Here is a 15,491-nt window from a genome sequence, read left to right as displayed (position 1 = left end):
TGCACAGATGATTGGTATTAATAACGACCCATCAGATATTGATGTACAACACATGAATGACAAAGGTAAGACTCTGAAGAAGACACAGATAAACCGTATGATACCGGCTCTCAAGAGGAACTAGATATAGAAACTGCTGAATCACTTGATGCACAGATGATTGGTATTAGTAACGGCCCATCAGATATTGATATACAACACATGAATGACAAAGGTAAGACTCAGAAGAAGACACAGATAAACTGTATGATACCGGCTCTCAAGAGGAACTAGATATAGAAACTGCTGAATCACTTGATGCACAGATGATTGGTATTAGTAACGGCCCATCAGATATTGATGTACAACACATGAATGACAAAGGTAAGTAAAGACTAGGCCTAGACCTTGATCCACAAGTTTCCGCACACTTCACAGGATGTCACGGACCACTACAGCCCCACATTATTCCATAAACCATTTAACAACAACTCGGGGACTTTGCTTCTTAGAAACCCACACCCTAGACATTCCACAATTGAGCGTCGCAGCCAGGATCAGCTCCCTGAGTTTTGTATGGGTTACAATGAGATAATTAGCAGTAAGTTCTCTCATTCTTGTCCAGGGGAATTTCAAGTTAACTCAATTTTTCCCTTGAGGGTACTGAACCACTGCTGGGTTCAAATCCGCAACCTCTCGTACTCCTCGGAAACTGCGGAATCACTTGATGCCCCAGATGATTGGTGTTAGTAACGGCCCATCAGACATTGATATACAAAACATGAATGAACACAGGTACAGGGTTTGAGTTTTGAATGCAGACAAAAAGTTTCAATTTTGTTTTTTTAAAAATTCAAAAATTTCTGAATTGTAAATTTTCATGACCACATTTGACATCAGCACGAAAAATGCATTAGAATGAGTACAAACAAGCCTAGTATTCGTTAAGTGGTTCTTAAGATATTGAGCAAATAACTCAAACTTTGGCCAGTACGCATGTGAGCTGTCAAGTGTGCTATAAATTGCACTTGTGAAGAAGCCTTATGAGGCTCTGGCAGATTTGTTAGGCGAGTTATAAATCAAACCTGGGTAGGCGATTTAAGCCTTGCACGAGTGTTGCACTCGCTTCAAACATTGCTTCAAAGTATTGGGGGTGTCATTTGATGAAATGAGGTGATATATCATGTTGCAAAGGATTATGGGAATAGGCTATATTCCAGTTTAAATCCATACACCTATGAAAGACATGACCTAATCTTCCACCCAAGGAGTGTGAATTTCAAACCTGGTTACCTGAATGGGTGACTTCATTTAAAATCTACACTCCCTGTGTGAGAGATTAAGGTCATGTCTTCTATAGGGGAGTATGGACTTAAATACGAATAGCGCAATAAAATGAAGCCAGCTGATTGGAGTGTTTTTTATCTTACCACCACAGCTGGTGGTGATGCTCCTGATTCCCAGGCAGGAGGAGGAGAATGTGGTGATGAGGTGGAGGACATAGTGAAAGGCATCTTGGAGGAAATAGTCACCAATGTGGCATCAGGTACGAATTCATTACGTATAGGTTATAACTGCGCATTGGTTATTTGGAGGGCATTGTGAAAAATTCAAACATTTTGCCTTTGGAACAGAGGGATATTCTGAGGTCCAAAGCAAAATGTTTAGATTTTTCACAATGCCTGACATATTTCCGATGCAAAGTTATTAACCAAATTCATAACTGTCACATCCATCTCTTTACATTACAAAATAACACAAAATTTTTCTCAAAACTTTGTAAAAATAAATAATTTTTACATATTGCCTTCCCAAAAATCGAGCAAGCTAAAACAGTACGACCAATAGCAGAAGTGCGAATCACAAGCTGTACAAATGCAGTAGCGCATAATCCAATTTATATGTTAATTAACCCTCTCCGAGCACATATATTTTTTTTGCTATCAGAAGGGAAAGAAGAAATTAAAAAGGAGAGAAGATGAACAAAGAAATCACTAGGTGCCCCAAGATTCGAACCTCAAACCCCTCTTATGCCATGCAAAAGGTCACCAACTTGTAGCCATGAGGGTTATCCTAGCCTAACCAGCGATTCCCTTGGTATATATGACTTAGGCTGATTGCGTCATCGCATCATGTGTAATGCATGCATGCCCAGTGGTTTTAATAGTGAGCTTTAGTGAGACTTGGTTCGGTTAGGGTTAAGCATTTTGCTGAAGGGGTATATGCAATTTTTTTGCACCCTTTCAATGTTGAATTTTAACACATTGCCAAGGAGGTGATTTTTTATTTTTGGAAGACCTTTCTCAATTTCGCTGATTTTTTTAAATTTTTTTTTTTTAGCCAGGATGCTCAGGAATCCAAAAAGTGGAAATGGGGAGGGAGACCCGCCAAAAGATGGCAATTTTGATCTACTACTACTATTAGTTAATTAAGGTCTCAACAACATTCTCCCTAGGCCCTACCAATTCATCTTTTTTTCCCCGAAATATCTACTATTCAGTGATTTTGAGTCAATCTTTGGTAATAAACTTCATCAGATCAACACTTAAATTACTATTTTTTAAATGCTTTACCAAACACACAAAGTCTGCTTTCCTGAGGTCTGCAAGTCTCTATCTCTATGGGGAAAGTTTGAAAATCCGAGTTGAGTCATTTCATTTTTGAAAAGTCAAGTCTCGAGTCATGACTTGTTAAATGTCTGGTGGGCAGTATAGTATGCAGACAGTGACAATGTCCATAGGGCAGCTATCTTTGCGCTTCTTGAACTTACACCCTATATCATATATCAATTTTTTTTCAGACGAGAAGTCCTCATTGGAATCCAACCAGACAGCATCAGCCATAAGTAGCATGCCATCATTACCACCAATGAGTGAAGATGAGCTAGGGGATTCTACCAATATACCGGAACCATTCTCACACATACTGCAAAAAGATGCCTTCTTGGTGTTTAGATCACTTTGTAAACTCTCAATGAAGCCATTAGCTGATGGAGCACCTGACCCTAAGTAAGTCTTGATTAGGCCTAAAAAAATTATTTGATTGGCGTAACCCGACCTACCCTAAAGTAGGCCTTTATCAAACACAATACAGCTTTAAAAGTAAAAAAAAAGCAAAAATCCCTACCTACCTACCTACCCGAATTTTTTTAATTTTACGCCAATTAAACAATTTTTTTTTATTGTACGGGTGCACCGTCAGATATCACATTACCGGTGCAGCCGGTCAATGTGCAAAAACTACAGTAATGGTTGCAGCCACTCACTGTGTGAGAATGATTTCGTCTGATGTGGCTCCCAAAATTCACAGAAAATAACCCCCCTGAAAAGTATTTTTTAGAAGCAAAATGTACACAGAAGGATTACTTTTTATAGAATCCATTCATTTGAAATAGCCATGTAATGTTTTGCCCTTACCCTCTCCATGCGTTTGTCGACTGCAGATGACAAGTTTCAAATTTTCAGAATTGTACACTTTAATGTCCATATTTGGAATCAACATGAAAAATGCATTAAAATGAGTATAAACAAGTCTAGTTCAGTGGTTCTTTTGATAGCTCTTGATATTTTGAGAAAATATCTCAAAACTTTGATTTTATATGTTGAAGCCTATGGCTAGCACACAGAGCATTAAACTAGACTGTTCCTCTTTCATCTCCTCCAGATCACATGAGCTCAGAACATGATCATACAGAACGCAGGTCCGGTATTCCGTACCAATGAGATGTTTATTACAGCAATCAAACAGTACTAATATGTGACGCTTACCATTTGGGTGCATTCCTGATACATTTGGGTGTATTCTTAATACATTTGGGTGTATTCCTAATACATTTGGGTGTATTCTTAATACATTTGGGTGTATTCCTGATACATTTGGGTGCATTCCTGGTACATTTGGATGTATTCTTAATACATTTGGATGTATTCTTGAATACATTTGGGTGTATTCTTAATACATTTTGGTGTATTCCTGAATACATTTGGGTGTATTCTTAATACATTTGGGTGTATTTCAGAGCATTAAACTAGACTTCCTCTTTCATCTCCAGATCCCACGAGCTTCGTTCCAAAGTCCTCTCTCTGCAGCTGTTGTTATCCGTCATACAGAACGCAGGTCCGGTATTCCGTACCAATGAGATGTTCATTACGGCAATTAAACAGTACTTATGTGTGGCGCTTTCCAAGAATGGAGTATCATCAGTTCCTGAAGTGTTTGAGTTATCGCTGGCGATATTTCTTACGCTGTTGAGTTTGTTTAAGACACATCTCAAGAAACAGATTGAGGTAAGTTTCAAAGAAAACAGTATATGAGTCATCTTTTCGTTGATAAATACCAACATCAACTTCATTTGTCCACATGTATGTATTTATTTAACATTGAAGGAGTGCATCAGAGCAGTGCTCAAAATAAGGCACAATTTGCAAGAGTCATTGGAATCACTTGATTAGATTTTATTAGATTTTATTAGATTTATTGTAATCTAATCAACAACACATAATGCCATGGATTGATGATGAAGTCAGCATTCATCAATCAATCCAGATATTGATGTAATACAATAATGATCTTAATAATAGTAGTAGCAATAAAAATAGTGATGATAATAATAATAATATAAATCATGGTAATAAATAACAAATATAATAATAATAGTAACGATCCTGATAACAGAAATAACATAGATGATAATAACAATTCATTCTTAGTTACAGGTTCACGCTCTTGTTATCAACCCATTGACTTAGTGTTGTGAAATAAACCAGAGTTATCATGACACAAACCAGGGTTATTATGATATAAACAATGGGTACCATGACATAAACCAGGGTTATGACATAAACCAGGGTTATCATGACATAAACCAAGGTTTTCATGATGTAAACCAGGGTTACCCTGACATAAACCATGGTTACCATGACATAAACCAGGGTTATCATGACATAAACCAGCTAATCATCAAGTTCTATTAATTTCTCTTGCAGGTATTCTTCAATGAAATTTTCTTAAACATTCTAGAAACAGCCACCAGTTCTTTTGAACAGAAATGGATGGTGGTGCAAGCATTGACAAGAATATGTGCGGGTGAGTTGAAGTCAAACATGTTAAAATGTATGTCATGTTTCACACCACTTATGAAGAAAATAGCAAGATTTTCCTTTACTGAGGCACATGTGATAAACTAAGGGTTCTCAGTGATATTTGCTCACAGGCCATGAAGGGTCCTCACAGGCCATGAAGGGGCCAAACAAATGTCAAAGATCCACATTTGAAGGCCAAATGTACCTTGTTTTGCTGTTTGTACTGTACATAAAGCTGTTCAAGGGCAGGCGGCGGATGACATGATCGAGCCGGCAACTTGTGAAACCGCCCGGCCGTATGGCATTTTCCATATACTCGGTTAGTTTTGTGGGGTTCATTATCGAACCCCAACGGTTTTTAGCTTGTATTTATATTATTTATTAACATAGGCCCATTTGTTTGTGATATTTCAAGCGTTTTAAAATTTCAAATTAATCCCATTCAATTACACGGTTGACGATGGAAATTTACTGAATTTAGAGAATGCCATGCGCCCACCACCTGTTCAAGGGCCAACCACCATTGGTGCATGGGCTGGATCTGATTTTATGAGAATCCCTGTGTGATAGACATATGGCTATTCCAGTTGAAATTCATATACACTCTTTATGGAAGAAATGACCTTAGTCTTCCACATAGGGAGGGTGAATTTTAGATAGGTAACCTAAATGGATGACTCCATTTGAATTTATACACCCAATGTATGGGAGATTAAGGTCATGTCTTCCATACAGGGTATGGATTTCAACTGGAATAGCCTATGGAAACACCTCAATTGTTTTGTGCAGAAATCAAAGTTACAATGAGATTTTGTATTTATACCTAAGTGTAGAAAATCGCTGAAACAGTATTGGGCTATGCCATTTGAAATCTACCTTACCTCTGTGGAAGATTAGAAAAGGGTAGGCAGTGGCATCCCTTAATAATAATAATAATAAACAAAGATTTAATATAGCGCCCTATGCAGAAAAGCCTCAAGGCGCTTTACAGAGAAAACAATGCAAAACCTTAAAAACTACCAAATATAACTTAAACTTACACATGATACAACATCATAATATACACAAAATACAATAATATTACTACAGGGTGAGTAAAAAAAAAAGTGCAATAGAGCAAAGAATCAATATTTAGGCCAAAAAAAAAATTGTTGTGTTGCCCTCAACCGCCCTACCCTAAATCCTGAAAAATCAGGGTCGGCATTTTTTTTTTTTTTATTTTTATTTTTACTGTTTTTTTCTAAAAAATCAATCTTTTCACTTGAAATCCTGAAATTAATATTTGTGTACATCCATATCAAAACGATGCACTTGTCGGCTGCTACATGTGTCTCATTTCACATAATTGCTAGGAATAAATACCAGACTCATCTTAACTGGAAGTCACTTCAAATCATCCCAAGTCACATGGTTAAGGTATGTTCTTTGTATTCTTAAACCATGTAACTTGGGATGATTTGAAGTGACCCCACTTTGGAGATGAGTCTGGTATATATTCGTAACTATTATGTGAAATGAGACACATGTAGCAGCCGACAAGTGCATCATTTTGATATGGATGTACACATTTTATTGAAAGACTAGTCTTTAATTGATGTCTAACTGGTGTCCAGAAGTCAAAATTGACAAATGTCCCCCAAATTGAAGAAGCATTATTTAATATTTGAGGGGATTTAAAAAAATGAAGGTTTGAAAAAAAAATAAAAAAAAAAAAAAAAAAAAATCCGACCGTCCGACCCAACTTTCCCATTTTCCCACTTGAGGGCAACACAACAATATTTTTTTTGGCCTTATATAAGAATCAAGTCGAACTTTCCCATCTATCTATACTATAATAATCATAAGCTCTGTCTGTGTGTCCGGCTATGCGTTTCGTCGCGCTTCGCCGCATCAATGCGATATTTGGGACATGGGTAGGTGCCAGGAAAAGCATGTTGACCGTGTGGTTTTGAAGGTCATTGGAGGTCAAGGTCAAAGGTCAAAATTTTGACCGATGGCCGAACTTTGGCCGATCGAGCCCAAACTTGGTGGCTGGAATCCTTGATACGAGGGGATTATTTCGGATATGGATAGGTATTGGGAAAAGCATGTTGACCATGTGGTTTTGAAGGTCATCGGAGGTCAAGGTCAAAGGTCAAAATTTCAAACTTTGTCCGATCGGGCCCAAACTTGGTGGGTGGGATCCTTGATACGAGGGGAATATATGCCCGAAATAAAATCGAGGTCGATCGAGGTCAAAGGTCATTACGGAGGGGTCAAATTTCAAACTTTGTCCGATCGGGCTCAAACTTGGTGGGTCGAATCCTTCGTATGAGGGGAGCATGAAAAACATTATATGGAGGTCATCCGAGGTTAAAGGTCAAAGGTCATGGATTTCAAACTTTGTCCTATCGGGCTCAAAGTTGGTGCGTTGAATCCTTGATACGAGGGGAATATACGCGCAAAACAAAATAGAGGTCAACCAGTGCTCTCACAGCATCAGGGCTCTCACAGCAGCAGGTGCACTAGTCTATACTAATAAAATCGTGAGCTCTGTCTGTCCGTCTGTCCGGCTATGCGTTTCGCCGCGCTTCGACGCATCGTTCCGACATTTCGGATATAGATAGGTCTCGGGCATTCCACGTTTATGGGGTAGTTTTAAAGGTCATCGGAGGTCAAGGTCAAAGGTCAAAATTTCAAACTTTGTCCGATCGGGCCCAAACTTGGTGGGTGGAATCCTTGATACAAGGCGAATATATGCCCGAAATAAAATTGAGGTCACCCGAGGTCAAAGGTCATTACGGAGGGGTCAAATTTCAAACTTTGTCCGATCGGGCTCAAATTTGGTGGGTGGAATCCTTGATACGAGGGGAATATATGCCGAAATAAAATTGAGGTCAACCGAGGTCAAAGGTCATTACGGAGGGGTCAAATTTCAAACTTTGTCTGATCGGGCTCAAACTTGGTGGGTGGAATCCTTGATACGAGGGGAATATATGCCCGAAATAAAATCGAGGTCAACCGAGGTCAAAGGTCATTACGGAAGGGTCAAATTTCAAACTTTGTCTGATCGGGCTCAAACTTGGTGGGTGGAATCCTTGATACGAGGGGAATATATGCCCGAAATAAAATCGAGGTCAACCGAGGTCAAAGGTCATTACGGAGGGGTCAAATTTCAAACTTTGTCCGATCGGGCTCAAACTTGGTGGGTGGAATCCTTGCTACGAGGGGAATATATCATAAAAAATACCATTGAGGTCAACCGAGGTCAAAGGTCATTACGGAGGGGTCAAATTTCAAACTGTCCGATCGGGCACAGACTTGGTGGGTGGAATCCTTGCTACGAGGGGAATATATGCGCAAAATACCATTGAGGTCAACCGAGGTCAAAGGTCATTACGGAGGGGGTCAAATTTCAAACTTTGTCCGATCGGGGACAGACTTGGTGGGTGGAATCCTTGATACGAGGGCTTAAACATGGTATAACAAATTCTCAATATGACGACAGGAACAGGAAGATTTCACCACTCCCTGCGAGGACTGCAATGTCTTCCCAGCATTCATAGCTGAAAATGATTTCTAAATTTCCAACGGATGTATACAATAAAACTGAGGTCATCAAAGGTCAAAGGGGATCGAGCCAAGGTCATCTAGGGTCACAGGTCATATGGGGTCATTGGGGGTCAAACAGCATCACTATCTGATGCTGGTGGTGCTCTCATGTACAGCTACAGTGCCGTCACAGCAACAGGTACTCTAGTTATTGAAACAACTTGTCCTGGTAGAGGTTCAAATTGACAGGAGGTGGGATAATTGGCCATTCCAGTTGAAATCCATACAACCCCTGTGGAAGGCAGGACCTTAATCTTCCACACACTTAGTGTGAATTTGGAAAGGTTACCTGAATGGGTGAGTCCATTTGAAATCTACACCCCCTATGTGGGAGAAGAAGGTCATGTCTTCCATATTGGGTGTATGTATTTCAACTGGATTAGCTTATTGATGTATTGAAACCAGTGTGTTGTGGATTTATGTTGTTTCCTTCATTGTCATGTGGGTATCGCCTGCAGACTACAATTTTTTTTGAAAATTCAAAAATTTCAGTATAAATTTTCAGGTAGATGTATCATATAGAAGTCCCAAGTATTTAAATGAGGTTTAATAAAAGAAACCACATGAATAGAGTGCCCTCTCAACTTTGTCTACTCTCTGTATAACCTCATTTAAATATTAGGGACTTCTATATGATACCTCTACCAATTTTCATTACCATATTTGGAATCAGCATGAAAAATGCATTAAAATGAGTACAAGCAAGTACTAGTATTGGTTGAGTGGTTCTTAAAGGAGTATTTCGTGATCCTTGCATCCTCTTTTTATGACATTTTGCAGCAGATATCCATGAAAAAAGCTTATTCCCAAAATTTCAGTGGATTCTGATTTTGTGTTTGCGAGTTATGCACGATTATGTGTATTACACTGCTCCATAGACAATATGTTATAATTTCGTTCTGGTATACCAGAACGAAATTCAAATTTCACAATATGTTTGCTAAACAAATTAATCTGCAAGAAATTTTTTATACATGAACATTATGTAGCCAGAGGTTTCCAGTGATATAAAAATATCAACTTTTTTTGAGAAAAGTGGGGGGATGATGCTGTGGATCATGAAATGCCCTTTTAAGATAGTTCTTGATACACGTGGAGCACGTGTGGCCGAGTGGATAAGGCGCCCGACTCGTAATCCATAGGTTGTGAGTTCGAGCCCCGCTCGTGCCAATGTGTTGTGTCCTTGGGCAAGGCACTTTATCCTCATTGCCTACTTGGGGGATGTGGTTGGGTTGGATTGGATGTTTGTATAGTTGTTTGTTTCAATGGTGCAATATTGGCGCTGATTTAGCTGCTGCCTGCAAATTGCATTGTGTCTGTTTAGGTGTGTTTAATGTACAATTCTAGCAATTTGACCTGCGGGTCACCATTAGAGTTTGAAATAAAACCTTCCTTTTTTTTTATATTATGAGAAAATATCTTTTTATGTTAAAGCCTATACCCAGCACACAGAGCATTAAAACTACTGACACTTTATCTCCACAGATGCCCAGTGTGTTGTGGATATATATCTAAACTATGACTGCAATTTAGCAAGCGCCAACATCTTTGAGCGACTGGTCAATGATCTTTCCAAGATAGCACAGGGTCGTCAGGCTATCGAGCTAGGGGCCACACCCCAGCAGGAAAAACGTATGCGAATGAAGGGACTGCACTGCTTAGTGTCAATATTGAAATGTATGGTGGAGTGGAGTAAAGACTTGTATACTAATCCTAATATGCAGACCAATCTAGGTAAGAAAAACATCATTTGGGTGTATTTGTGAGCCAGATGGGTGTATTTGTGAGCCAGATGGGTGTATTTGTGAGCTATTTGGATGTATTTGTGAGTCATTTGGGTGTATTTATGAGCCATTTGGGTGCCAGATGGGTGTATTTGTGAGCCAGATGGGTGTATTTGTTAGCTATTTGGATGTATTTGGAAGACATTTGAGTGTATTTGGGAGTCATTTGGGCGTATTTGGGAGTCGTTTGGGTGTATTTGTGAGCCAGTTAGGTGTATTTGTGAGTAATTTGGGTGTATTTGTGAGCCAGATGGGTGTATTTGGTATTAATTATTCCCTGTAAGCTAGTCCTAACCCTTGCCCTAACCCTAATTTTGTGTAATATTACTTACTCTAAATCTATCATTACTTTAAGCCATATGAAATTAAAATAAATTAAGGAATTTTAAGAGCAGAATTGGCTCTTTAGCACCTATTTTTCAAGCAATTATGACAAGTGATATATCATTTTAAAGGTTGTATTAAAGAGATTTCAATTGTTAATGATCTGAGAAACTCAAAAATGTGACTTGACCCTGGGATTGTTTTAATGATCACATACTGTAACATATATATGCATAGGACTGAGGAAACCCTCAAGTTTTGTCAAAATTATGATTTGTACATGCTTGTAATAAATAACTTACCCTGCAAAAATCAAGGCTTTATAAGTAGGTGATGTATGCTACCATCTCACCATGTTGCTGATTGGCTAAATACATCATATTAGTCTGCTAACCACCAATCAGCAGGTAGTACTCATGGGATTAAGCCTCTTCACCCCTACCACCATTCTTACCATGTTGCTGATTGGCTCAATAAGTCATTATAGTCTTCTTGTAACCAATCAGCAGGTAGTACACATGAGAAACCAGTCGGCAGTGACAAAGGAGACACAGACAGTTCCTGCCTCTCATACAGCAATTCTGATTGGTTTATTACTTAATATATCCATCTAAGTGACCAATTGAAATACAGCTTCAAAATATTTTAGCTCAGTCCTACCAGCATTCTTACCATGTTGCTGATTGGCTCAATAAATCATAATAGTCTTCTTGTAACCAATCATATAGGTCAAGAGAAACCAGTTGGCGGTGACCAAGGCGATGCAGACAGTGGGCAGGGTACCATGACCAGTTCAGGCAGTCAAGCATCGCTGAATTCCAACCATTCCTCATCTAACCCAACATTATCCACACCAACCACACCAATGGACAATCCAGAACAGTTTGAGTCACTCAAACATCAGAAGGAAATATGGGAACAAGGTGTAGAAATGTGAGTATAGCAAGCCACACCACTGGCGAAGAAATCAGTAAGAATTCCCTATTGTGATCTACATAGCATGGACTTTATATGTTTTTTGTTCTAAGTGTAATGACCGGTCGTATGATGACTGCCTACAGTCTATTTAAATCTGTGCATACCTATTGACTGTGTTGGTTTTGGGCTATTCCAGTTGAAATCCATACACCCCCTATGGAAGACATGACATTAATCTTTCACACAGGGAGTGTGAATTTCAAATAAATTTACCTTAATGGGTCACTCCATTTGATGTGTGGATTTCAACTGGAAGAGCCAATTTATAGGATCCAAACACAATTTAACTCCATCTTTTTTGCTGCTTTATTTTGTAGTTTTAACAACAAAAAAGCAATCAAAGGCATCCATTACCTACAGGAGCAGGGCTTACTAGCAAAGAGACCTGAAGACATTGCAGAATTCTTCCATAAGGATGTGGCAGGAAGATTAGATAAGGTAAGGGATGAACCCTAACCATAACCCTAACCCTAATGCTAATAATGGTTTGCATATTAAGGATAACAAATTGTAATTTTTTCGTAACTGTGAATGATCCTAACATTGCAGAATAAGTCCAGTGGTTCTCCAAAATCGCCAAAAACTTTGAAAAAAAATTAGAAAAAATAAACAGAAATAGATTTTTTTTTACCAAGATACCGATTGCAAATATCAGGCTGATACGAAATTCGATGCGATTATGGGTGGAGCCCAATTTAAAACTTAAGTTTTGAGTATTTTTCCCCTCCCAAGAAATGATATGGTATGATATGATTTTATTAACCTGCACAACATCGCGGCCAAACGGCCGAATTGCATTATACAAGAGACAATAAACAAATATTATGAAAGAAATCAATTACACAAAATTATAAAGCAAAAAAAAAGCAACTTGGCATGGAAAAACAGCAGAGAGATGCAAAAGGGCACAATGGGAAGCCACCAGCACACAAGCTACTACTGCTTATTCAACAGATTAACGTAGTAGGGAATGGGGCTTTCAGCAAATCTGCTTGTGCGTGCACGTAATTTGGAGATATGGGCTGCATTTCTCAGTTGTCTTCCATGGACTTCACTTCTACTAGGAGGGAGCAACATGTTGGTACGCTCTGATTTAGCAAGCGATTGCGCGAACTTAAGCGAGTGTTGTTCCCTCCTGGCAGAGAGAGAGTCTAGCTTACATACACTAACTGCATTATCATACAAAATATAATTAGCACCCAAAATGATTCTGCATGCCCTTTTTTGGACTCGCTCAAGTGTATTTGATTGTTTAACAGTGAGCGATGAATGCCAAATGGCATCAGAGTATTCCAATAGGGGGCGTATGTAACCAACGTAAACTGGTCAGCTCCGAAACGTTGAAACCAAAACGTTTCAGAGAACGGAGCATGAAGAGGCGTTTGTTAGCACACTTGCACATGTGATCCACCTGGGCATCCCATTTAAGATCTTGCTGTATGAAGATGCCCAGGACTTTGGCAGATGAAACAAAAGAAAGCAATGAATGGCCTATCTTCAGAATGGGATGAGAAGGTGGGTTTCTCATGAAACAGATTTGAATGGCTTGACATTTGTCAGGGTTGAGTTTCAGGTGGTTACTTACAGACCAGTCCAGGAAGTCATCAAGATCAGACTGAAGGTTGCCTTTCTCACTACACGCACGGTTCTCAACGAATGTGAGATCGTCGACATATTTCCAGTAGTGAGAACTGCAACCTTCACCACCGTCGTTGATGACAGCCTGGAAAATGATGGGACCAAGTTTGGTACCTTGCGGGACACCAGCACACAAGGGGGCATAATCAGACAAGGTTTGGTTATATCTCACACACTGAGTGCGATTATTGAGGAAACTGCAAACCCAAGGAACAATAGCCCCCCGGACCCCCAAAGCAATCAACTTTCCAACAGCTATATTGTGGTTTACCAGGTCAAATGCCTTGGAGAAGTCCGTGAGGACTACCGTTCCTACATTGTTGCGTTTGTCTGAACCTTGGAAAAGTGTGTGCACAAGATTGATCAGGTAATGGGATGTTGATATACCACTGACATTTCCCAAATTGATTAATATCTATGTATGGTTCAATATCATGCACAATCCATTTTGCCACAAACCCTTCGGCAACCTTGGCAAAAATATCAGTAAGTGATATAGGCCTCACTCTATCAATGCTGGGTGGGTGTTGCTTTGGAATGGGGACAACAATGGCAGATTTCCACTGGTGTGGCACAATTCCCTCCTCAAAAGAACAATTCAACACATCTGTTAAAGGGCCACTCAGTTCATAAGCAAATTCCTTTATGATTTTGGGAGGAATTCCATCCGGGCCACTTGATTTTGAAGTTTTAACTCTCTTAAGCTCGCTATACACATCCCATGGATAAAGAACGGGGGCAGGTTTCACAGCGGGCAAGAAGGTTGGAAGCTCAGAATGATCCAAGGGATTAACATGGGAGGACACGCTCACAAACTTGGAATTAATGGCATTATAGCCATTGCCTTGTGGTTAGCCCTATCCACTCCTGGGATGTGCATGTCAAGATCAGTATTGCTGGAATTAAGCATACACTTGATTTGTTGATACCATTTACGAGGTTCAGTCTTTTGCAACTTTCTCACTCTGTCCGCATTATAATTCACTTTAGCTTTTTCAATTTCTCTTTTCACCTCATTATGCAACTGGCGCCATTTTGCGGTTTCATGAGCTTCAAATGCTGCTTGACGTTTTGATATGAGTTTCTTTATACGTGGAGTGATCCACGGTTTATCAGTCTGATGAATTTTGAGTAATTTAGTAGGAAAGTAAAGTTCCATACCCTTGTTTAACACAGAATACAGAGCATCTGTTTTATTTTGAGTACCATTGCATTCGTGGACCTCACTCCAACTCTGATCCTGAATCCATCTACCAAATGCTCTGATATTATCATCACGAAAAGGCCGTGTAATCCTGGACTTAACTGTGTTCTTAGCAGTGGTGTTTTTAGGCTTCCATAGAACACATGCATGATCACTTTTACCAATTGATGAGAGAGCAGATGGTGGTAAATTATGGGTTTGGATATTAGTTAGAATGAGATCCAGGGTTGCCTGGCCTCGAGTAGGAAATGTAATTATCTGATTAAGATCATTACCACGAGTTATAACATTAATGTTCATTCGGTTGAAATCACCAGAAATACAGAACCCCATTTCAGGATAACGAGTGCGAAGATGGTCAGTCGTTTCAATAAGGTGCTTCTCGAGAACAGGTTGGAAAGGGTAATCAGTTACTATGTAAACGCAACAGAAAGTTATAGCAGATATTCCTCTTGGTAATCGGTGAGGCCTAACTTCAACCCACAAACATTCCAGCTCGTCCGGTACCTGAATGTCAAGCATTTTTGAGGGGATCTCGTTCTTAACGTAGATGGCCACACCACCACCCCCCGCAAGCTTCTCTACTTTGGGAGTACAAGGAGTAACCCGAGATGTTTACTTGGCATGGGGATAGTTCAGGGTGAACCAGGATTCACTAATGATACCAATATCAATCTGTTCTTGGCGCCAGATAATATCAACTTCATCCATCTTATTAACTATAGATTGAGCGTTAGTCATAAATACTGTTGGTAATTGAGAGGTAACATTTTGGGAAGGTTAGGCTGTCTTTTTTTCCCACCACGTTTACCCCGGTGACGCCAACGTTTCCTTTCAGACTTTTTGTGTCCAATAAAAGGAATATCATGATGGTGGATCATGCAGGGTTGACGAGCAGATTGAGAGAATCTA

General features: G+C 39.4%; 1 protein-coding gene across 1 annotated transcript in view; it reads left to right on the top strand.

Annotated features, from left to right (window-relative positions):
- Window positions 1-230: 230 nt before the first annotated feature.
- The window catches only part of LOC140138944 (brefeldin A-inhibited guanine nucleotide-exchange protein 1-like), a 62,926-nt gene continuing 47,665 nt past the window's right edge, over window positions 231-15,491 (top strand). Inside the window, exons 1-8 of the mRNA XM_072160724.1 lie at window positions 231-363; window positions 1,418-1,525; window positions 2,780-2,987; window positions 4,031-4,265; window positions 4,965-5,064; window positions 10,137-10,385; window positions 11,488-11,692; window positions 12,055-12,175. Coding sequence (XP_072016825.1) covers window positions 306-363; window positions 1,418-1,525; window positions 2,780-2,987; window positions 4,031-4,265; window positions 4,965-5,064; window positions 10,137-10,385; window positions 11,488-11,692; window positions 12,055-12,175 — 1,284 coding nt within the window. The 5' untranslated portion in view covers window positions 231-305. The remainder of the gene's footprint in view (window positions 364-1,417; window positions 1,526-2,779; window positions 2,988-4,030; window positions 4,266-4,964; window positions 5,065-10,136; window positions 10,386-11,487; window positions 11,693-12,054; window positions 12,176-15,491) is intronic.

This window comes from Amphiura filiformis, chromosome 18 (genome assembly GCF_039555335.1).
Source record: "Amphiura filiformis chromosome 18, Afil_fr2py, whole genome shotgun sequence".
In the NCBI taxonomy this organism is placed as follows: Eukaryota; Metazoa; Echinodermata; class Ophiuroidea; order Amphilepidida; family Amphiuridae; genus Amphiura; species Amphiura filiformis.
This window is presented reverse-complemented; position numbering and strand designations above follow the sequence as displayed.